The 25,039-nt window shown below is 41.6% G+C and overlaps 1 protein-coding gene across 1 annotated transcript in view; it reads right to left on the bottom strand.

Annotated features, from left to right (window-relative positions):
- PGM5 (phosphoglucomutase 5) overlaps nucleotides 1-11,705 on the bottom strand; it is a 67,073-nt gene extending 55,368 nt beyond the window's left edge. Inside the window, exons 1-3 of the mRNA XM_057406105.1 lie at nucleotides 11,290-11,705; nucleotides 4,099-4,261; nucleotides 1,740-1,886 (exon numbers count right to left, since the gene is read on the bottom strand). Coding sequence (XP_057262088.1) covers nucleotides 1,740-1,886; nucleotides 4,099-4,261; nucleotides 11,290-11,550 — 571 coding nt within the window. The 5' untranslated portion in view covers nucleotides 11,551-11,705. The remainder of the gene's footprint in view (nucleotides 1-1,739; nucleotides 1,887-4,098; nucleotides 4,262-11,289) is intronic.
- Between the last annotated feature and the right edge of the window lie 13,334 nt (nucleotides 11,706-25,039).

The following is a 25,039-nucleotide window of genomic DNA, read 5'->3' as shown; positions in this document are numbered from 1 at the left end:
TATGTTATACAAATGTCTTTTTATCTGGTTAAACAAGTATCTTGAAATATTACAGTTACAAGTTAAATTGTAACTTAGAAAATCAGCCAGTTTTGCTCAGAAACACTGACCTCATGCTAATACTCTTCTTCAGGATAACATGAAAATGACACAGGCATGTTTTGAGCCTGAGAAGAACACTTAGAATAGATCGCAATGATACACTTGACTGGACAAACAAACATTGGTTCTCAAGGCTAAAAAGCAACCTGCAAAACCTATTTGGAAATCAGTTAATTCTATGGTATATGCTGGAAGTGCCAAGGATTCACTAAAATTACACGACTATATATCTTCCATGCCTTGCTCCCAATGATGTTTAAGTAGGCTATAAGCTTTCCACGTATGAACAAATGCCTCAACTTCAGTAAAGCTGCTCACCCGTGTTAAGATATGCTGCATGTGGGATTAAAGTCTGAAACTTATTTTAGGTCCTGCCAAACCCAACTGGTTTACTCTCAGTTGCTTCAATACCACTGTAGCCTTGATTCATACAACTGAAAAACTGATTTTTAGTTCATACAACTGAAAAAGTAGAAGTTTTAAATACATCAGAATTATTTTCATTCTTTCTGCACTTCCGTTCTGCATTCAGAGCTGTATAAAGTATAATTATTCATGTACTTATAAGCCAATCACATTGCTTCAGTAGGGATCCCTGGCAGCTCTACTGTGCCAGGATGATGTATTCTGGGAAGAGATGATTGGGAAATGATTTTTCCTTGAAAAACATTCACACAAATTGCAATTGTTTTAAATCTGTTTTCATACTACCTTTAAGGCAGAGGGGGTACTCCAATTTCATTTAGAAAAATATAATTTGCCGAGATTGAAAAGTTGAAAAAGCAAAATTTTAAACTGTGGCAATCATACAGTTTCAGAGTGGTGCTGAAGCTGAATTTTCTTTCCTTTTTGTTTGCCTAAAAAGTCGATCATGTTATTTGCAATAACAATAATAATTAGGAAAAAAAATCATAATTTAAGGTTTTTTTAATCAAAAACGTTATTTATTAGAATGTACTTCATCTCAAAATATAAAGTTTTGGTGGAAAAGAAACTAGCCTTAATTCCAGGATATCAGGAATGAGGAAGAGTTCTTGAGACCACATGGAGTTTTATAGTATGTGAAATACTGTCTGGACCCCTTCCTTTGCTTTTGACTCCTTCAGAAAAAAATGGCTGTGTTAAAAAACTGGCTCACTTCAACCCAAGTGTAGGCATAAAAGTATCCACATCTTTAAAATGAAACGTGTTTAAGCACTTCCTTTACACTAGGAGTCATTAGAAGTACATTGCCTTACACATCTCACAACTTTTCAGAAAGTGTGAGCAAAGAATGAATAAACTGAGACTCTTGCAAACACTTTTGTTAATTAGACTTCCATGAGCAAACCAGTCCTAGTCCAAAAAAGTTTGTGTTTGGTGTTTAACTACTAGCAAGCCTAAGCACAAATATTTGGCAAAAATGAATGGCAAAAGAACGGTGGGAACTGGCTAAATGATGAGGACTCACGCACTTACAAGTCTGTAACTCAGCTTCTTTATGTGCAAAACAAATGCAACACTTACCTATGTACCTAATATTTTGATAACCTGTAGTCAGGCATCTTGAGGAAGTAGAGTTATGTTTAAATAATTACCCATTATCATTCTGCATCAGAATCAATGGATATAGCATGCATAACAGCATGTGTTGATACCTCGGAAAGGTTTGAATTTGTTCTCCAGATCAAATTCTTGTCTTCCTAGGCGTGATAAATCAACTCTGAGATCAGGACAAATGGCATATTCCTCCAAGGTTTTGCTGATCTGATAGATTTTATCCGAAACTGTATCTGGAGCAGGTCCTGTAAAAGAAGCAAAAAATGTTGTGGGTCATTTTTATTAAACGAAGGTTCCCTACACAAAAAGTGAGTGCTATAATAAACAGTTTTCTGAATGTATTGCAGAAATACATTCTGAAATATATTTCAGGAATAAACCCAGACAAAGAACTACGGAAAATAAGGTCTATTCTTTCAGTGTAACACAGCTTTAAAACATTTGTTGGAAAAAATGTAATATGGAAATACAGTGTGTTACTCGGAACATTTTGATTCACAAAGAGTATTTAACTATCCAGAGCAGGGCAGTGAGGGAACCAAAAACCCCACAGTCATCCTTCTTTGGGTTTACTGCTCAAAGACTACCATTTTTTATTCTACATGGAATCTCAACATACATATTAAAGGAAAACCTGTCCTCAGCAGCAGTTTCTGGTGTTTCACAGGTCTTCCTGCAAAAGCCATATGCACACTTGTGAAGGTGAGACAGCTTTGTGTTTCATGTTATTTCATTAGATATAATTATCACTTTTAAAAGTCTTAGCATTTTGACAGTGGTGTTCTATTGCAGCTTTCCTCCAATGACTTAATGAAATATATGTTTACCTCTTACACGATCTCTCCCCTATTCCAAAGCCTCTGTGTGTCTTTCCAATGTCAACTTCCCACTCCTCTATAACGCTACTATAATCAACGCAGTTTTGCTACGTCTATTAGTGTGTTCCATCTCAGATACATTGTACCAGATGGTCCACAGCTCACTCAACTCTTCATTTGGCTTAGAAAATGACTTCTTACTCTTCTAATCCAAACCCACGAAAGTGGTGGATCTCATTAGTTCCAGATCATTCTTGATAGATGGATGTAATAATATTGCCAGCTAAAGAGATCCCACAGCATTGCTCCGCATTATCTCCTACATCTACAGAAACAAACCACTTCTGCCTGGACTAGATCTGCAAAATAGACTGAGAACAGCAAAAAAGCCCCTCCCTAGGAGCTTGTCAGGATGCCTAGCCATTCTCTCAAAAACCTTGCCTAATAATGAGCTTTCATTTTCTCAGCTGCAACTTAAACCAAACTTTCATTACATCCCTCCTGATCGTCACACGTAACTGAACGTTGTAACCTGTGCTTGAGGAGTGTTTCATATTTAAAGCTCAATAGCCTGTTTGAATGTTCTTTAAAAAGGTAAAGCCCACTAAAAAGAACGCCCCACCAACTGCTAACCATTAATCACATTCTAGGTGTATATGGTATTTTAAAGTTTATAGAGTGCTAATGCATCTAACAGTTTGGCTCTGGTATGACAGTGTTGTGACCCTGGCTTTCCCACTGTCTGACCTTACACAGTCCCTTTAATCTCTCTGGGATTCAAGCCTATTCAGTTTATAAAATCACACTGGTTTAACCATGCATGTTTTTCAATTAAACAAGAAACACAAGAGAACATCCCCTTCTCAAGTTCTCCCAACTTCGAAATGGGGAAGGAAGCATTATTTTAGAAGCACTTTCAGTTTTTTCAGATGGAAACCACTCTATGTATGTATGAAGCATACAAGATGTTTTATGGGTGTACACAGATCTGTAACATAAAACATGCTTAATGTATAACATATCTACATGTGTTAGTTCGCCAGTTTTGGAAAACAAGACATTAGCTATATATAAAACTCCCATTATTCAACAGTGTAATTGCAATAGCTAAAATGGAACAACCTTCTCCCTCAATAAGAGCAGTTATTTCCTGGGTAAATCCAAGAAATGCTTTCTTCCATACAAGACAATGACTTATACTGCTTACAGCACTTCTGAAATCATAAGCTTTAAAGTAAATGCCAACAAAAGCAACACAGAAATATGAGCAACAGAGCTCCCTCAGAGGCATCTATAAAGTATCAGACTGTTAAAATAACTTGGCACACTACAAGAAATGCTATAAAAATGGGATGGTGAACTTCTTGTTTATAGAAATCTTACAGCTACCACGAGGATTTCAATGAACATTGAATTCTTATTGTACAGACCTATGTAAAAAAATACACTCCTATTACTGAAAATAAAAATAAGAATTTATATGCATTCTTCATTGTTTTACCAGAACAAAAGAAAAACACACAGCTGAAGTCAGCAGTTACCCTTGTCAGCATATTTTCATCTGTCCTTGTTTAAACCACAACATCATCATACCAAGATTCAATGTTACAATGTGTAATTAAAAACCAAACAGCCCTACCTCCATTGGCAACCTCGAACTTGACTCCAAACTCTCCTCCGGGTCCCCCAGGACTGTGGCTAGCTGTTAAAATAATTCCACCAGCTGCTTTGATCTTTCGGATGATACATGAAACAGCAGGTGTGGATAAAATACCGTTCTGTCCAATAACCAATCTGCCAATCTAGGTGGAAAAGGAAGTCAAAGTACTGTGAATGGTACTAGACTCTTGAAAACTAGTAAGTAAACACAGACACATACATACATAGGTATACATGAATAGGATAGAGACTGTAAAGTCCTAGTATGGAAGTTATTCTTTTGCAGAGAAATACACATACATGAGTTGGCTGCATGCTAATCTGGAGCACTGATAAAAAAATGTATCCTGGCACATTTCATTCCAGTGGACTGTGACTTGCATAGTCACAGTAAACAGCATAGTATAGTATACTAGTATAGTATGTATATATATAGTATAGCGTATATATATAGTATAGTATACTAGTGTAGTATAGTATACTAGCATAAGGTAAAGCAAGAGCACAGCCATGGCAGTGATTTGCAAAGCTCCCAGGCACAGCACTGGGCTATGATCTTGCTATGAAACCCTTTCACGTATCCCCACAAAACAGCAAATCCCCTCACATATCAATATAGTTTAGGCCTGACCGTGCGGATACAGTTTGCAGGGCTTTAACTAGCATAAAAGAGAACACCAAACAAGTCGCCTTTCATGGAGCAGCCTTTTCAGTCCAATCATAAATTTCACTACATACTAGAACCTGTAGTCTCTGTAAGTCACATCTCTGTTACCAAGACACCCTTGGATGTCCTTCCCTAAGGAAAGTACTGCTCTTCCTTCAGCCATCAGTGACTGCTTGGCCACTCCAGATGAAAAGGGTGTTTCCCCAGGTCACAGCTGAGCAGGTGAAGTTCCCACCATTCTTAAAGGGAACAAATGTTTTCAGGTGACGTTATTAAACACTGGCTCAATGCATTTGGCATTATGCTGCAAGGTTCCAATTTCAAAACCTTGCCTTCATCCTCTACACAGATACTACAGTTTCACCTCAACATAAAAAAATCTAGGTTCCAGACAGAAATGTATTTACAAAGAAATACAGAAGAGTTACAGATCCTAGGATACAGGCAGATACAAATTAAAGAGGGGAGAAGGGGAAGTTAGTGTCACGGATCAGAACTGAGGCAGCTGCACATGGAGCTTAAAAGGATACTGACAAAGTTGTGGGGGGAGGGGGATTTATATCTTCACTTAAAAAAAAAACAACAAAACCAACAAACACACACACACTATTAATAGTTTAGGGTGGTGGTGCAGAATACTGAATCCTTCTCACTCATCTAAAAGCAGACTGGGAACTCAACCTCAGATTTCCTCGTCTAGTTTGAGAAAGATTTGATAGATCTACTGTGTGTGTGGCAAAGCAACAGTTCAGGAGGTCTTGCTACCTGCCAGCTTTCTATAAAAAGCTGTTTCTTCATATATAGACTAATTCTTCTGGGTCCAGCTATTTAAAAGTTTCAAATAATTTCAGAAAAGCAAAGGATTAATAGATAATTTATTTAGCCTGGGTTTGAAAACTATTTTAATAAATATTTCTACACTGAAATTATCATTTTCTAAAGTAAGCACAAGTTACTTTCTTGCTAACCCTCACAAAGTACGAACTAAGGTTAGACATTTCTCCTTCACTCAGAATTACAAGATCTGCTTTTCTGCTTTCAAATTAAAAATAATGCACAGAACAACAGACTCCATTAGCTGAGATTTCTGTCTCAAGATATGATGATGAGTGTTTGTCCACCTTGTTCACTTTTCACAGCTTTTGCAGACAATTTTGAAGCCTACGTATTACTAGAAACCAGGAAAGCTATAAAAATTGGAAGTACAGTTCATGGAAAATCTTTCAAGGTTCGTTTGACTTGCTCTTGTTACTAATGGGAAAACATTTCATGATTCACAGTCTTTTTTTCTCCCAGATTAGAGCAATTCTTATAGAAATGAAAGAAAATGAAAGGAGAAAAAGAAAAGGTTAAGAAACAAATAATCTTGTTCTATTATAATGAAAACATTTTCCAGGGAAAACAATATTCTTTTCAGGAGAGAAAAAGATAAATCAGCAAAATCCACGTTTTCTGTTCCACAAAATTCACATGTCTGTTTAAAGCAGTGCTTCCACTGACATGATCAGTCGGTGAGAGTGGAGCATATGTACAGTTAACACAAATATCATACAGCTGAAACTGATTTCTGCTGAAATCAGTGTATTAAACAATTCTGTTTCCTATTCATATCATGGCTCTTAAGACTGTTGTATTTATGCTATGATTTAACCACTACTGCCAATTGTTCTGAAGCACTAGAAAAAAAACAGAATGTTAGGAAATGGACTTTTAACAAACTCTCTTTCAGCCTATACAACAGTACTCACGTACCTTTATTATGGAAACAAAAGCATGATGAAAATAACTACTGAAAATATATGTTTTGAATATGGTCTCTCCCTTTTTTAAACTATGAAGCATGCAGAAAGCTAGAGCAGTGACTCAATCTTTCAAATACAGCTGTCAGAAATGGGTGCCAGCTCTTAAAACAGTATTGTATATGGGTAAACAAAAGGAAGATGACAGGAATTACATTTTGCAAAATGCGTAAAAAAAACCACCACTGAATCTGTCTAGAAGTACCCAAGTATAAACACCTTATACTTGCATACAGGCTTATCATGAGCTCATGTTCTCTGTACTTCTTAATCTAAACTAGTAAGGTTTAGATTTTTGCCCCCATGAACACCTAAATGTTCTTTTAAAGCAAGAATACTTCTATTATTCAGAACCACAAATTACCTGGCACTACCTCTTCACCACATTTTCTTTTTTTTCCTGTTCAACATGTGTTGCATGAACCAGTCTCCCATTTTTTTCAGTGCCAATATTATATGAACAGCAGTAACATGCTTTGCGTTCTGCATTTTTCACAAGGCTATTATTTCTATACTACTTAGAAATATTGGTTATTATACTAATTTCCATGCTATAGCAATAGTGCAATATTTAGCATATTAAGGATGCTGAAAGTGAAATTACTTGCATGATACACATGCAGTGACCACTGCAAAGAGCTTCACCTTATGTGAAGGTCATCAGTGCTTTTACAGAACTCCCTGAGGGCTATGCAGACCTTAGAAATGTACACACATTACCCATCTTTCTCTGCTCTCTTTATTTCTGTGGAAAGAATGCACAACCTCATCCTCCCTTGACCCAGAAGCTGTTCATTTTGTCTCTAAAGCAAATACTAAACTGACATTTAATTAATTGTAAGTAAGGGACACTCAGATTTACAGACTTCTAGCAAGCAATGAAATCCTGTCCATGTACTGTCTCACAATTAAAGTTCCAGTAATACCCTTCTGAAAATCTTGGACAGCTTCATAGCATGGAAAGATTATCTTTGGAATTCAAAAACTTGCAAGGCTAAGAGATCACAGGCATGTAACATCTCTTCTAATACTGTGCCCCTACGCCATGTTCTATTTTATCACTCTGCTTTTAGCAGCTACAAGCAGAAACAAAGACTACGATCCCCAACAAACTGTTACAGCTGGAGGAATAGTCAACCTCACTGCTTTACAAGGACATTTTTATGCAATATTGCCACTTGCAGCTGTGCATTTTCAGACAATTTAGTTGATTATCATTGAGTCACTTAATGTTTTTTTTAATTATTTTCCCCAGTAATCTCTCACATGCCTCAGTCAATTAAACTTGAAAGAACGTGAAGCAAGCAGATATATCCTGGACAGCACGGGGCTGTGACTTCCCATCTTTTGCTGCTGTAACCCAAAGACGACTGAGTGCCACACTCAGTGTAGAAATAAACAGATGTATCATACAGGTCCAGGTAAGGAGGGCAAGATTTGCATGGAAGAACATGGAAATAAAACTAACATGGTATTATAAAGAAGACAACTGGAAAACTCTTTGCCATCTCAGGCTTTTACAGCATTACTAGCAATACTCCGTGATCTCTCTAGTATGTTGCTTTGACTTTTCAATATTCAGAATACGATCAGCATCTTCCTATCCACCACCGAGACACAAACACAGCAGCTTCTCATTTAAATCTATCTTAAACTTTGTATCAAAGAATGAGACACCACAACCAGTTGATGGGTCTAATGAATACTTGCATTTAATTTGTAGCATAACTGTGTTATAAACATGGAACCTTTTACCCAGTTCTTCCAGACATTAAGGTCACACTACTCGTGACAGGACTCAGGTGAAAAGGGAAACACAGCCTCAGATACCCTCCTAACACCCCACTTTGCTTGTTGCAACCAGGACAGGACCTCTGTCTGACATTCTTCATGCTCCTGCATCCTCCCGTGACAGGCAATCACTTACCCAAATGTGCTTGCTACAGCCCCAGCGGTGTGATCCATTGGAGGGTGACCCTGGTTAGCCTCCTCCAGCTCTGAACAGAAAGATGTGGTGGAGCATGGGCTGGTTATGGTTGCTTATCATGGACCAACCCATAGGTGTTGCCATCAGAGGAAGCCAATAAAGGCTACAGCTGTGGGGTGTGTACCTGCAACCGCAAACTGGAGGGCACAAGCCTGAAGGACTGAAGGTGAGAAGAAGGCAGCCCAAGCACCGGCAGCTGACTGGGCAGGGGACCTCATCTCATTCCTTGTACCGGGGCCTATGCCAACTGTGCTAGGCTGTTAACACAGGGGGAATGTGGGGTGAGTCACCAAATTAGAACAAGGGGAACCTAGCAACTCTAAAGGGCAATACATTTACAGTTGATAATAGAAAATCCCTTTTATTTTTGTACTCAGCAGGCACAATTAACCATAACACCTGGTATGTGTTTTCCAGGAAGGAGATTCAAGTTCAGTTTATCAGCAGTACGTGGCTATCCCGCTCCTGACACTCTGGGGTGGCTAAAGGTTTTGAATGCAGCTTCAAAGCTTCCACACGTTTCACTCAATCCTGTCTACACCAGCTCACTTCTTTCCTTGTGATACTGGCTACATGTCTTCTAATGACATTAACCTCATCCAAACGGAGAGATCTTTGCCACCAGGAGTATTCCTCTCCTTTCCCTCCACTTACATAGCACAGCACTAAACAATGCCTTCACGCAGGTTTAGGTATTTTCCCAGCAGATGTATTTTAACAGCCAAAGAATAAAACATACAAACAGTATTCACTGAGTAAATATGAGGCTTCTGCATTTACAGTGTGCTTGATTGAAAGAGGGGTGAGAGTGGGCAGGGTAAGGATGGTAAAGAGAGGATGAATCACTAGCATATGGAAGTGGGAAGCCTCTTCAGTGTCAACAGCACACCCCCCAGCTGGCCTGCTGAAATTGTGAGAACTCTGACACTTGTAAGAGTATTATGATTGAATTCAGATATTTGTGGGAACTGTGTGCAGAAAAGCTTGGGTCACAGCTTCAAAAAACACAAAAAAGAAACTGTTTCCAAGAAACTTGCAGTAACTTAAGAAAGTGGAAGCACTATGACAGCACTACTATGGATCTGCTAAGACCTGAAACAGATGAAAATAGGGAACAGAACAAGCAGCAGTTAAGGAGGCAAGGTGACAGGAAAAATTAATCAGAAAGGAGTCTGGAATACAGCGTAATCTGGCTGACAATCTCCTAGACCCTAAACTTCTTGTCCTCTTCAGCACCTCAGTCCTTGTGGTCACCTTGTGGCTGTAACCTACTTCATAGCTCCTACCAGTGTTGCAAGGGCAGGCAAGGACCTCAGCCTCAGCAGGACAGCTCTCGATGCAGGGCCTCGCATTAGCTGTTGCTGCACTTTATCCCACCTGGTCAACAGGTACAATTCCACCAGCTTGACTGAGCTACACAGGGTAGGGAACAGCACTCCTCCAGACCCACCCCACGCCCCTCACAATACCCCTCACACCAGCCAGGTTCCCCTGCTTTGCACTCGCTCCCTGCATGCCCTCTCCCCGCCGCTGTGGACAAACCACCACCACCACGCTGCCCTGGCCAGTGTCCCCACCTTCACAGGTGTGCCCCCCAGCAGCCCTCCTCACACCCAAGGCCATGTAAGCCCCAGACTATACCAAACCCCTGTGAGCAGCAAGTTTGCAAAAACTATCCAGTATGTAATACAGCCAGCCTCTCCGAAATCTCAGGTATCACCCAGTGTCTGCTTGACTGTACCAGTGAAAACATGCTTTAGAAATAAGTTTAAAATACTTATTATTGATACCAGGCTGGCTAATCCTTACAGCTTGTAGGTGACAATAAATAAACAGGGGAAATTTAGACACATACAGAGATTCATTTCAAAGTTGAAAGATCTCCTGGTTATAAAACAGGCCTGCATTTAAAGAATTAAGCTTTTCAAAACAATTAAGAAAAAGTAAATTCACTACCAAAAAAAATATATATATGTATGTATATGTATGTATGTATGTATGTATCACTTCTGTCACCAGATCTGAAGAATCAATTTAGCCATCACGAGACACAGCAGCTTCAACTCTGCTTTGAAGGAGAGACTTAAAGTCTGCACCATTCGGCATTTCCACCTTTCTGTATATACACACTGACACCTGAATGTGCATGCATTTACCAGAAGACACCCCTTTTCTTCCTGAGCTCTTTCCTATTTTCAATACTGCACAAGAAAAGCTATAACCCGTTTGATCGCAGAGGTATTTGCCACGGTTGTCTTCTTGCATTTCATAATTTGCTCTTAAGATGCAGCCAAATTGCTGAATTCCTCTTGCTTCAATAATACCGTTTTCCCTGAGCACTTTTAAAAGATCCTGAGCAGTAGATATCTACATCTGATTCCTTCGCCTCCCGCATTTTTAATTCTGCTGCATTTGATTCTGCACAGCCAACCTTGTTTTCAACTCCCGCTCCTGCCTCAGTCTAAACCAACCCGGGACGGCGCGCGCGGCAGTCTGCAGCAGCCTGCCCGGGTGATGCACAGAGACACACCGGGTGCTCCACGCCCGAAGGTGGCACCGGTCTGATCTGTGTACTCAGCGCTGCCCGGGTTATGACACTAAACCCCCGTGCCCCGTTCCCGCTGGACGGCTCCGCGCTTCCCCACAGCGAGCAGGAGCCCGTGCTGGCAGAAGCAGGCGGCCCCGAGGGGACGGCGGGAGGGCGAGCGGCCAGCTTACCCCGTTGGCCGCGGCCATCTGGACGACGATCTCGATGGCCGTCCTGCTGAAGTACCTGCCGTCGCTGCCCACCACCATGGTGCAGCCCTGGCGGTCGCGGAGGTCGACAGAGGAGAGGAGGCTCTGCACGAAGTTGGGCAGGTAGTTGCGCTGGCTCTCGAAGAGTGCCGTGGGCCGCCGCAGCCCCCCGCCGCCCGTCGGCCGCTGGTCCTCGTAGGGCGCCGTCTGCACGGTGAGCACGGGGATGGGGGTCCGCTCCATGGCGGCGCTCCACCCGCCCGCTGTGGCCCCGCTCGGCAGCGGCGGCCCCTCACGCAAGCTGCGGAGAGCGGACAGGAGTGTCCCGGCGTGGGGCCGGGCTCGCTGCCGGAGGCGGGCCCGCCGACGGGCCCCCGGCGCCGCGGCGGAGCCGGGTGGGTGCGGGGTGCGCGCCGCCTCTGCACCGCCCCGCGGGGCCCCCGGCGGCGCCTCGCCGCCCGCGAGAAGGGCCGGGTCTTGCCAGCCCGCTGCCAGCGGCGAGCGGCGGCCCCGGACAAAAATAACCCTGGAAAGCGACGCCGGGAATCGCGGTCCCCTGCCAGGGCTGTAACCGGAGGCAGGCGGGCGGGCAGGGCGAGCAGGCGCGGCACACTTGCTTGGCGGGATCACGGTCTGTCAGCGCCTCGCCCGACCCCACCGGCCCCCGCCGGGCTCGGGAGCAGCAGGGACCACCCCGCCGCCCCTCGCCGCCCTACCACCTCCCAGGTGACGGCAGGGGCAGCGCCTGCCGCAGCGGGCAACCGGTCAGGCCGCAGCCTGGGTAGGAGCGGGACTGGTGTTGTCCCGTGTGAGAGCCCACAACAGGCAATACAAGCATGAGCAAGCTCTTCCACTACTAAACCTTATGCAAGGGGAATCGATTTTGAATTTTCTTTACTGTTTTTTACTACACCACTCTAAAGCAAGTTTCTGTAGGAAGAGTGTGGCCCGATCATGCTGGTTTCTGTCCAGGCTTCCTCCCAGTAAGGCTGAGCAACCCTCTGAAGGTGCTTTTCCCTTTGAAAAACTGTAAGGTATTTCATAGGGATGCAGTGAGGCCAAGTTCATTGACGTTTATATTCACTCTGCTTAGATTAAATGCAGAGGTGATGGCACGGGCAATTGCGAGGATGCCTGACATTTTCCAGTATAAAGGTTGTGTTTACAGACGCTTATGGCTGTCAAATATCAGCTGAAATTTTCCACCCAAATGCTTGTTTCACACTGGGCCCACACAACAGTGTATTTTACCAGGACAACTCTGTTGGCTGGAGAGATGGGAAAAGTAGTCATGTAACCTAGATGTCATTATGGTGCTTAAGAAACCCCCGGTGTTGACCTGCACCTGAGCAGACAGAAATAGTTTTGTAAGGCATAATTCAAGTCTGTATGAAGGAGTCTGCTCATAAACTGCTGAGCAGCACGATGGAGTGCCATGGCTCAACAACATCAGCTGTGTAACAGCAGGTGGCCAGGCAAACATGGGGTGAAGTGCCTTTGTTTGTTTCATAGACTAAGAGTTCATTAAGAGCCAGTGAGAGTCACCTGATGAATGGTAACCAGAGGAACTCAGTCGTGGTTTTGAGCCCTGTCTCCGCAGACTCTTTAGTGGCTTGTAGCAGACAGAGTAACATGACTGTTAGGTACTCACACATCCTTTTGGCAGTGACTGCTGCCTTCGCAGTAGAACGCTATACATGCTGTGGTAGGCAAGGCCCAACAGTTTAATCTAAATAGACTAATCCACTGAAGCCAATACAGGAATTCTGTATACTCTATATACTGCCATATACTCCGACAAGAGGGCCAGAGCAGATATGGGGAATCAGTAATTTCAGCTTTCTCTTTTGTTAGACGGTCCTAGTCTGTAGCTATATTTGTGGCTTCCTGTACTGATTCAGAATGCTTTTTAAATAACAAAAGGAAAATTCTGCAGTATGGAAATGCCAGTTCTCACATCCGTAATGTAAACAAAATGCAACTACAGGTGAGGTTGTTATGCCTTAAACAGTTTTGGGCACTGTCAGTAGTGAAGCCACAATATATAGTCTGCATTAGTGAGAGCTGAAATGGAATCAGATAACTGCTATCTACCACAGCAAGTACTCAACAAGGAAACAGCAACAAAGGTCAAAAGCACTGGAAGAGCAGATGGTAAGTTCCAAGTGCAAAATAAAGGAAAACATCATGACCAAAGTAAGAAACAAAGTAAGGGTGTTCAAAATAGAGAACTGGATAGGGAAAAGCGTTTGGCATTTGGAAGAAAATGCTAAGTTTGAATCAGTTTTAAAAACTGCAAATGCTGACATTCCCAAAATACACATTTAAGAGGGACAAGCAGCAGCAATTTTCCAGAAGAGTTTGTCTTCACCTGTATCATTTGCATAAACAGTGCTGAAGAATAAAAAAAATAATTTCACTGTCTGAGCACCACCTTGACTGACCCTACCAGGAATGTAATGGTGTTGTAAAGATCACTGTACATTTTTTAGTTCACTCTAGGCTCTGCTTGACATAAATCCAAGCAAAAGTTTATGTGACCCCTGTTTTCCTCTAATACATTGGAAAACTCATTTTCCCAAAGCCATGCTATTTCATGAGAAGCTCAAGTTTCGTTGCAAATAAAAAAAAAAAAAACACCCAAACAAAAAACCCCACCAGCCTTCACAGTAGCAGTGCAAAGCATAAAAAGGTTGATGTAGGGAGCCTGAACATTCTAATGCAAAAGATGAAGAAAAGGACAATGTTTTACTTGTTTAAATACATGCTTCAGTTTTCTAGTACCTGGATTAGCATTGTGTTGATACAGTTATGCATGGAGAAGGTTTTCAGGTTCTCCTTTATAGCAATGCAAGTCCCACAAGCAGTTCTGCTCTCAGCAGGTCTCTTTGGAAAGTGGAGGTCTCTGAAAATTGCCAATATTGTAGTACATTAAGTGGTTACTGCTACATATCTCTGACAAAGGAATAACTATCAATATGGGTTATATTAAAAGCCTGGAATGCCTTCTTGGAAAACAACAGCTAAATATATTTGTAGTATTACCATAGTGTGTTGTGAGTTAGTTTTTGAAAGGTTGTTGAAATAAAAAACAACTTAATGGAGTGGTAGGATACATGTTAAATTTGTTCCATTTCCAAGTAAAGCAATTAGCTGTCTGACTGCCAATTTTGCAAGCTGGGTTTGACATACACTATCTAGGTCAGGAATGTTTTCAACCCTTACTTTGATTCTTAAAGCTTTTTAATTACTGAGCCTTAAGGTGTTTACCATAATTTGTCTCATGCAATTGACTGAGGCAATATTAATTACATTAAGAGTTATCATTTTTTGTGTTTCCTCAGCATTTTTTTACCAGCATTGTACTGGTGCCTTTCTGTGTCCCTTTCAGTCATTTTTTTTTTTTCATACTCTGAGCTGAGCACTGGGTTGTTATCTGTGTTGACTCAAAGGAAAGAAATTAGTCCCACAGCAACAGAATCCCTCTGTAGCCACACTCTAATTCAGTTGACCTGGTGACCAGAAGTGTCCCATCTGCAAGATGCAGGAACTACTAATGAATCTTCTAAAAGGTAGATTATAGAAGTCTGTCTCAGCTCTGATTTACTGCTCATATGCAAGAAATTGCTGTAGACCCGAAACTTCCTTTCTGTTAAGGAAAGATCTTTTGTGTCTTGCAAACATTGCAGCAGAACTATACCTGCACCATTACCTAAGCAAGTATTGCTCCTTCACTATTGCACTACCAAGTTCACCATTCAGTGCTAGTATAAAACCCTACTTTTAGGCAGAAACACATTTTTTACAGTTGTTTCATGCTATATGTGTTTGTAATAGAAATGTGGAAACTCATCATTAATTCAGCCCCATGATGCCATACTTTGCAGTTCAAACTCTCATTCTGCCACTGAACTGCATTTTCCACAGCTGTGGAAAGTTTATTCATACACTTCTGTGCATAGCAGGGGAAATCAAGATAAATATCCATCTCAAAACTCTAACAATATATCTACTCAGATTACTGCTTTGAATAGCTTAGAATTAGTAGCGTTTTTTCATTTTCCAGCATTACTGGCAGACCAGTCCCATTGTTCTTGTTTTCAACAAGTAATTACATACAAATACTCAGGCAAGTGCATTGAATGCTAGGCTAAGAGGTGTTAGCAAGGGTATGAACAACAGGTCCCTCATGTAGTGGTTCTTGCCTGGGGGCAAGAATGGGGAAGAAGCAGAATCTGAACATGGACACAAGCGTCTTTGTCCCCTCTCTAGTGCCGTCACATTCAGTTCAGCAGCTCCATTGCTGGTTTAGCCTCCGCTGCCAGGACTGGAACGAGCAGGGGAAGCAGCTGACACTTTAATTCTCCTATCGCCTTAACAGCAGCTTGGAATGTGACTCACCAGCACGGGAGAGGAAACAAAATGCAATTCCTGGGAGTCTAAGTCAGCCTTCTCTCCAGTCCTGAAGGGGGGTATTGCAGTGTTTCTCCTCTGAATATGTTGCCTCACTACCGAGGGCACCATTCTACTTATTTACACAGCTTTCTTAGACCTGTCACCTGTTAACGCACTCCTTGTAGTTTAAGGGAAACAGTAACAGCTGTTTAAAGTCTTACTCCACATGCAAGGTTTGTTAAATGGCCATGTAGACTGAAAGAGGCATTGCTGTGCAGCAGCTTTTGCTGGATGTCTGAAATCCAGAGTACAGTGGATATGCTTCTGCAAGAATTACAGCTTCTCATTAGGCAGCCTGTCTAGACTAGCACAGGGGGAACACAGGGTGTAATAAACGCTGCATTGATAAAAATGCCTTAAGTAGTACATTATTTGAGTTCTTGTCAGTATTGTTCAGTAACCTTTGTTAAACAGCTGCTAGATTCAGTCATTGAAATCAGCTGGAAAATTTGTACAGTTCTTTGGACACCAATATTAGGAGTTAGGACATCGGCAGGGGGCATCTTCTGGTAAGGAAGTCTGCATTTTTTCACTTGAGTTCATGTTGGGATTTATATACAGATGTGATTTCTTATATATATATTTTTTTCTTTTTCTAAGTGGAAATTAAAAATAAATTGATACCAGAAAGTTCAGGGTAGAACAATGAAACCTCAGCACATGCAATGTTTGTTGCTGTCATTTAATTAAGTACAGATGGGGAAGTAACATGACGCAAGGGTGGAAAAGAGCTGCAGTGGGAATGAAAGGGAAAGGCCAGGGTCAGGAAAGAGCTACAAAGTTCTCTCTCATGGGAGGATAAGGCAGTTGGAGAGGACCCTCTGCAGTACAATTCCCTCCTACTATCCCATAAATATGCTTCAATATACTTAATGCCCAGAATGAATGAAGCAGAAATGCAATCCCAAAAAACCAAAGATGTCTGACATGTACCCTGTGTGAATTCTCCACAAAATCTGGAAATATACTTAACCCATCTAAAATACTGACATTATCAAATAATAACATTTTGTAATTAGCTACTTAAATTCCTGCTCAGGAAGTGACAGATCCTCTGAGTCCTACACAAACTCCATGTGGAATTGCTGAACATAGAAGGATGCTTCACATCCTTAGTTTTGCCCACTGTCAAGAGCTTCATACTTTTTTCTAACTGCAAATAAGTAATTTAATTTATCTTACTATATGTAAAATGAAGTGTGCGGTCACCACAGTCTTGCTAGACTGTGTGATGGAGATAGATACATCCTTTTCAAGAAGGTGTTTGTACTGCCAAGTAAGTACTGTGTCATCAAGGCCTGATTTAGCGGGAGCTTATTCCATATACACTGTGGAAGCCTTACATTTCCATTTATGGCTATTTACCAGTTCTGTCACTGGTTAAGAGTGGAAACTTTATCCATGTGATTGATATGCTGGCACATGATATACAGGAATAAAACACAAGTCAGTCCTACTTCCACAGACCTGCAAATTTCAGGTCTGATTTTCAGAGGTGCTAGAAATAGGTACTACTACTGCACCCAATGAGAGTGACACAAAACTACGCCCTCTGGGCTGTAACACTCAAGTGACATCATGTTCTATAAACATGATAAAATATGCCTTTTGACAGATACTGACAAATGACTGGCCTTTTCCATGTGGTCACCCACTAGTTAACTGCAGAAGCCTGGCATAAAAATTACCTCATGGTCTAAAGTCCACTCCTTACAGGCTAGAACATCTCTATGTATGCTCATGCTTTTCAGTGGTGGAATTACTAAGTAAAATGAAAATCTCAGCTGAGGCATGATGGTTTGATCCTGGGAACTTGGCAGTGATAATACAGAAGTAATACACTCTCAAATGTCCCCTGGCTGTCTATCTGCCAGATCCAGCGATGCAAGGTAGTGAAAGTAACAGAGAATGCTGGGCTTCTTGCCATACTAACAGATTGGTACACGAAGCAGAGACTGAATTTATAGTGCAGATCTACTGACCATTCACTTAAAAAGTCTGGGATTTTTTAACATTAAGTCAAAACATACACAAAGTTTAAAAACAGAGCAGGAAATGTTCCCCTGATGCCCCTTCTGGTAATAAACAGAATGAAGATCCACGCTCACCATAATGATTGTTTGGTACAGGGATTCCTTGTCTTATATATACTGGCTTCTACAACAATATATCATGGTGGAAAAAGCAAAATGTCATCACCCCTGCTTTGAGTCACAGTGTCTCTGACAAGGACCCAAGACAAAAACTATTCAGGAATACAATAGAATGGAAGAAGGCAGTGGCATGAAAAAACAGCTCCTTCAAGGGGGGGGGGGGGGAAGAGGAGGAGGGCAAAGGTAGGGGAATTTTAATAGCAGATTTCCTTCTGAGCTTTTAGGGAAATCACAATATATTGAAGTCCATCAGTTCACTGAAAAAGTTCACTGGCCTTTAAGACCTGGGGATTAAAAAGCCCTATTTTTAGAAAGGATCACACGCAGAATTCCAGTGTCAATATCATGGTTTTGATCACTTTGTATAATTGCTGAAAGATTTCCTGCATTAGATTTTGCCCCCACTGGAAAACACATTGTGAACTTCACACTTCTCTGCCTGCTGTTTCTGGCCCTGCCATTTGGGGGAATACTACTGGGCAAAGCACATGCGATTTTTCTCTTTTTAAGAGTCCCCTTCTCATCTCAAGGGTCAAGTAATTTTTCAGCACACATGCTCCAAATTCTAGCTGAAAATTTGAATTTTCTAGGAAACTCATTTTATCTTTCGACTATAGCTGAGGAAAAGAAATAAAAATTCTTACAGAAATATGTTGTGTCTGCTAAACAGCATATCCATATTCAAGTGGATCTGATTGTTTCTTTGGCCACTGAGGTCAGATGATAGAAAAGCAGTATTTTAGATTGATACAAGCAATACAGAAAGAACCACTGACTTTAAGAGTCAGAAAAACGTCACACAAAGTGAGTAAAAGGCATAATTTCAGGATGTTCCCCAAACATCCGTGCGTGAGCCCTGATTTCCGGCCAGAACCTCAGGCAGTTGCAGGTACCACCCTCAGTGTGGAAAGCGGTCGAGCAGCGCCTCCTGCTGCTGCATGTCTGGTCTGTATTAAAGTCTGGTCTGTATTAGTCTGGTCTTCATTGAAGTCTGCTCTTCGTTAAAGTCTGGTCTTCATTGAAGTCTGCTCTTCGTTAAAGTCTGGTCTTCATTGAAGTCTGCTCTTCGAGCGTCCAGCCGCAGGAGAAGTCTGATTTATTTTTCCGTTCTGTGGTCTGCCATATCCTCTGGCTCATCTCTGAGAATCTCGCTCTCGGTTCTCACGACCTGCAAGCCAGGAAGGGTGCTTAGTTAGGGATATCCGCCTGGATGTATGTCTTTGGGCACTTGTAAGTTAGGCAAACTTGCCGTTCAGCTTTGGTGTGCCTTCTGCTTGCGGCGTTGGCTGAGGTAAATCCAGGACAATTTCAGAATTTCCCCCTTAGATCCTGTGAAAGTGTAAGTGGAACAAAGATTCGATGCGCTCTGGAAAACCAGTGTAGCTGTACTTGGCTGTTGCCGTAGAAAGTTATCTAAACTAAAATGAAGTATCAATTGCAGGCATTAAGTAAGGCATTTCCTCTGAGTAGGGAAACTCAGAGACACTGAGTTAATGGATTTTTTATACCTCCAGTCCATGTGTTGGTTGAGGTCTTTGCTTTAAAAAAATTACTCTGTCATGGAACTGGCTTGAAAAACCGGCTTTTTTTAGACCACAATGCTTGTGGAGAAGTAACATGCAACTTTTTTTCTTTACTCTAGAATTACAAGTTCCTTATCAGAGATGGCTCCCCTTGCACAGAAGCAAAGGGTTGTTTATACCTACCACTTTTACTGAGGATGCTGGTTTGACTGGCTGTTATTGGTCTTTTGCCTGTCAGGTTTTACTTTGAATCAGTTTTTGTCAGTGGTGCTATTTCCCTACCAGCCTCTCCCATGGGTACATGATTAACCAGCAAACACCCTACCAAAGTGGCGGCTTCCTGATGTTTCTGAACCTTTATTTTTAGCTTTTCTCCCGTGTGGAAGCTAAGCCTGCCTTAACATTTAAGTAATTCTTCTGGAGCGGTCTTGGTTCAAAACTTACAAGCTTGTCTTTCAGCTCTCCTAAGATCACAGTCAAGTGGAAAGGGATGGAAGCATACTTGGAAAACATATGACAATGTAATTTTCTCCTTTTTAATGCACATTGTTATAACACAGATGATAGTTAAAATGAGGTTCACAGAAACTTGGAAGTTTGTCTTTGTGGATCCCACACAATTTCTTCTTAGTGTCAGAATTCTCTTAGGTTTAAAAGAAAGAGCAGGAAAAAGAGCATATAGCAGGAAAAAAAATCCGACTATGATTTTAGACTGAACCACAGAAAAATAATATAGGCCTTTTAGTACTCATAAATCCTCTCCTTTACTACCTAGAAAAGAGCATAAAAAGGTGATCAGATTCAGAATTTCCCAGGAGAAAACTAAAATCGCATTGTTACAGAGCTAATAGTTGCTAAAATAAATGTTACCACTAGATGACAGCAAATACTCGGTTTTGTGACGTTTGCTCTCCTATGAGAGACTCAATTACCAAAAAAGATGCAGGCAAAGAAATCACGAATTAAGGGCCGAGCTGGGATAAATCCCCAGTCGGAGACAAATTCTGTTCCTCTGGAGACAACAGCAGAGCTCTTCATGGAGTAAAATTCAGTTACAGGGTTGTATATTCTTTGTTGCAGCCCAAGCAGCATGTTGCTTTACAGTCCTAACTTGGAAGAGTTGCCCTTCGTGGTATCAGGCTTTCTGATGCCCTTGTTTGCAAACCAGAACTCCAGAAGCTGACAGGTTTGATTTTTACTCATCCTCCTTCAGTTCATCTGAGGCAGATGCTGATCCCACAGGGATGTTTTCAGGAAAAAAAAAAAGTAGCAGAATTTTTATAGAGAAGCAAAACAAATGTTACAATTAAGAAATTTTGTTTATTCAGTCTATTATTTATGAGCAACATGATGTAGTTGAATATGTGCTCAGCGCGGGGGAGGAGGGGGGCTATAGGTGACCTTTAAAGGTCCCTTCCAACCCAAACTATGATTCTATAATTCTACAGTTCTGTAACTGTCCTCCTAGAAAATACAGTTATAATGTCATGTCAACGCGGCCTTTGTTTAAACAACAAAAGGAATAAGGAAGGGCTTCTTGTGAGGTAGACACAGTTCTGGCAACAAGAAGAACGAGACACAAAGATACGGCCTTCTCTACTTGCCTTCTGCAAAAACGGGTATGATGTCCCTAGCAGAGGAAAGCCAGCCCATAAGGCAATTTATAAACTAGGAAAGTTCATTCTGAGGAAAGCGGAGCAAATTAACCCAAGCAAGTTTGCCCCACACTTGGATATCTGAAGAATAGTTTCCTAATAAAACTTAAGTAAAAATGGGTAGTTTTAAAGTCTTTAAACTCAGATTCCACCCACCTCCCCAAAGTCTGCTGTCATATATGAAGGTAGCCACACCTCAGCCCTGTTAACTAAGCAGACAACAGCTAAAATAAGGAACTTATGCATAGTAACATGTAGGTAACTTTAAAAGGTACTGTATGTGACTTTCCTGGAAAATACCATAAGGGAAAATACAGAAACGTGTAAGTGAAATGAAGTTTGAACCCTCAAGGACTTGTGAAGGATTAAAAAAAAAAAAAAAAAAAAGAAACATTTGCTGTATAACAGCCTATAGTTTAAAAATAATTTAATACTATATTATTATTAATAATGTTATATAATAATATTTCATAAAAAATACTTTAAAAAACCACCGGTTATCAGGGTTCATATAAAACCACTGGCATTTCCACTGCCTCTGTTGCATCACAGGTACAGTCAGCACAATAAACTCAAGTATTTTTCTGTGTATGGGAGTGCCAGTTATAAAACACATGCTCCTGATACAAGACAAACCAACGTTTGCTTTCACCCATGGTGCAATATAATACATCTTTATCTGACTGTCCCACATGTTAAACACAGCCCTACCATTGCCTTTACCATGTTAGCTAAATCGGCAGAATCTAACATACTCCCACTTCAAAATGCAGCTGACATATTAAAGGTCCAGATAAGGAAGTATATACATTTACAAATCCTAGACACCAGGAATCTGTTCTCATTTTTTACCTTTAAACCCAGTTTTATCTAGATCTGCATTGTTTTAATTCACCATGAGTCAATTGTTTTTAGCAGTAGGATCCCAGTGCTAAGCCTGTGCCCCATCTCTTATCACCCCACGCCTGTACTCCTTTACACAACATTGTTGTCTCCACTTCTCAAGGCCACATATACTGTATCAATCATCATGCTGAATCATTACATTACAGCCATAAATACCTCATTCTACACAGAATGGTGGCTTGTTGCCGCTAGCTCTAAAAAAATCTATGGTAGTAACATACAAGGATAAAAAAGTAAAACAAATTAGCAATAGACACCTCAGTGGTTAGATAAACTGCTGTCACAGGTAAACCAAGTAACACAGACTAAGGATCAGCCAGACCAGGCATGTCGAACCTCAGCCCTAAGGCCCTGCACACTCAGTACAAAACTGCCCATGGCAGTGCCATACTGCAGGGTGACATGGATAGACACACGACTTGGCCATCTTGTGCATAATGCAAGCCCAAGTTTTAGCTGACCTACTTACTGCCTTTGATGTCAGCAGCATCCTGCACTTTGCTGCGGTGAAACGAGGGTCACGCAGTGGCCCCCAACTTGCATTTAACCACTTCAGCTCCAGGGCTGCAGGGAGTTGGGGGCCTGCCTCAGCTTTAACAGGAATTTGTAGTCCTATTGACATGAAGCCCTTGTATAGGACTTCTCACGGGGGGTTGCCACTGGTTTAGTTGACATATGACTCCCCATGGTGTGATCCCCAATGGGAGGTGAGTCGAGTTCCTCCCACTGTTGTCCCCTTTCCACCACAGGTGGCAAATCCATGCACTCCATCCCAGTCACACCAGGCTTGTACTCCTTTATTCTTAACTATGACTTGTTGACAGAGGGTGTTTCTTGGGGTGCAGAAGCAGCAGACTGGCATCCAGGTTGCCCTTCCCTACCCATGCTGACCCCATCTATTTCAGCTGAACTGCCAATCATCTGATATCACTTTCCTCCAAGATATTCCTCCCCCCGCCTTTCCTTGCTGTGGACATGTATACATCCTATGGATATGTTCCTATATTGCACTGTAGCACAAATCCTCCCCACGTTTTCACCCATACAGCTGCACTGTAGGTTTTTGTGCTGCCTCAGGGACAATGTTTCAGCACCTAAAATCACCAGCAGCGGGTAGAGTGCTTGAATCCCCTCTGAGCAATGGCCCCAACACAGCATCCCTGCCCATGCTGCCAGCAGCACTTTGCCACAGGAAGCTTTGTGAGGATTTACACCCAGGAACAGTAGGGCAATCCTGTTTATTTTGCCCTTCCAGTTGCCATCATCCCTATTGATACCCAGTACTGTAAAGGGGTGTGTAGAGGACAGGCCCTGTAGACTGGCAAGTAAAAATACCATCTCCGAAAGCACTGGATGCTTCACAGTGGTCTTGTTCCCAGTTCCACAGTTTTTTCTTCAGCAAATTGCACTCACAGGAATACGAACACCCTGGTACACGTGACTCTAAACCCCATAGAACCCAGGCAAAGTCCACACCACCTTTTTTTCATCTTATCCGAAAGAGCCAGAAGATGTTGTGTATCTGCTGTAATAGCCCCTGGCAGTTTTCCACCCTTCCGTCCACCAAGTATCTGAAAACTGTTTGGCAAACAGAATGGAAGACAAGGCAAAGGAGATAACCTGAGAGGCAGCAAGGACGGAAATGTTTGCACTGTCACTGGGATCCATGGAAATACACAGGAGACAAGAAACAGATGTGCACACTGACTGAAGCTTCTTTGATGCTACTGCTGCAAGCAGTGCAGGGGAAGTCCTAGAGAGGAAGAATAATAGCAACAGGAGACATACAGACAATGTCCAGATGCAGGTGCCCCATTATAGAAACAAAGAAACTCCAGTCTACCGGCGGTTCGCATGGGAATTTTGGAGTATGTGGTTGGTGAGAAAATATAAAAAATAATTACCTAAGCTATGACAAACAGCAAATGTTTAGCCATCTATGGCTTATCTGCCTCGTGGCTGAAGCTCTTGTTAAATCTCTAAACTTCTTTCAAATGGAAAATGAATGATCAGTTGGGCACTTCAGACACTAACGTTTCTAAACAGTTCTTCAATTATATGAGGCATTTATAAGATAGAAGGTATTTGACTGCTTTCTCTAAGACAAACGGAAATATAAGCAGCAACAAATAAAATTGTATTATCTGCAATTTTGCATTTACACATTTGTAACTCAATCCCTAACATGGAAGGCAATTACTTGACTAATTTTCACGCAGGACTAAATGTCATTTACGCAATCCAAAACATGTCTCATTAGAATATGTATTAGTTTTCAAAAAAATGAAGAGATGCAATTGCTAAGGGAAACAGTCACAACATCACTCAACAATACACCCATCTTAATCAAATGAGACACCAGGTCCTGGCAGTGACAGATTAGCAATGTCTCCTCCCTCTCCTCTTTGGAAACAAACTCCAAACTCATTTATGATAGCAGGAGCAAAAAAGAAGTTTTTTAGGACTGCTGATAAGGGAATGGCCTCCTTTGTCTCCTTGGTTTTTTTTTCAGTTTGATGCACCTCTCTTACTAAAGCAAATGTCAGGTATGTGACAACATACCTCTAGTACTGAAACAAACTCCTACTTATCCAGACACAGCAGCATCCATGTGGCACTACAGCTAAAAGTCCGTTCTTCAAATCTGCTGCATGCCCTAGAATTGTTCTGAAATATTTTTTATTCCATCTTATCCTTTTATATTCATTCACTTTGCATTAACTCAGCTGTAGTCAACAAATCTCTCTAAAGCTTAGAGGTGAATAGTGGCTATCAGAGAAGGTACAGGGCAGGAAACTCAGCTCTAAACTGTAGAAGCAACAAGCAGAGATAGAAGCTTCAAACTAAATTTTCAAAACAGCATTCAGAAGCAGCGTCAGAGAACTCCATTAACAAATCACACAGGGCAGCCTAGACAACACAGTGAGAATGTAGTGCTGCCAGGCCCCAAAATCCAGAACCAGCAGGGTCATGGCCTAGAAAATCTATGAGTACAGCTTCATCTTTCAACACTTGGCTATGGGAGTGAACACTGCACTCA

This window comes from Pezoporus wallicus, unplaced genomic scaffold (genome assembly GCF_028554395.1).
Source record: "Pezoporus wallicus isolate ANWC-B61680 ecotype Strahan unplaced genomic scaffold, APGP_CSIRO_Pwel_v1 contig_7506, whole genome shotgun sequence".
NCBI lineage: Eukaryota > Metazoa > Chordata > Aves > Psittaciformes > Psittacidae > Pezoporus > Pezoporus wallicus.
This window is presented reverse-complemented; position numbering and strand designations above follow the sequence as displayed.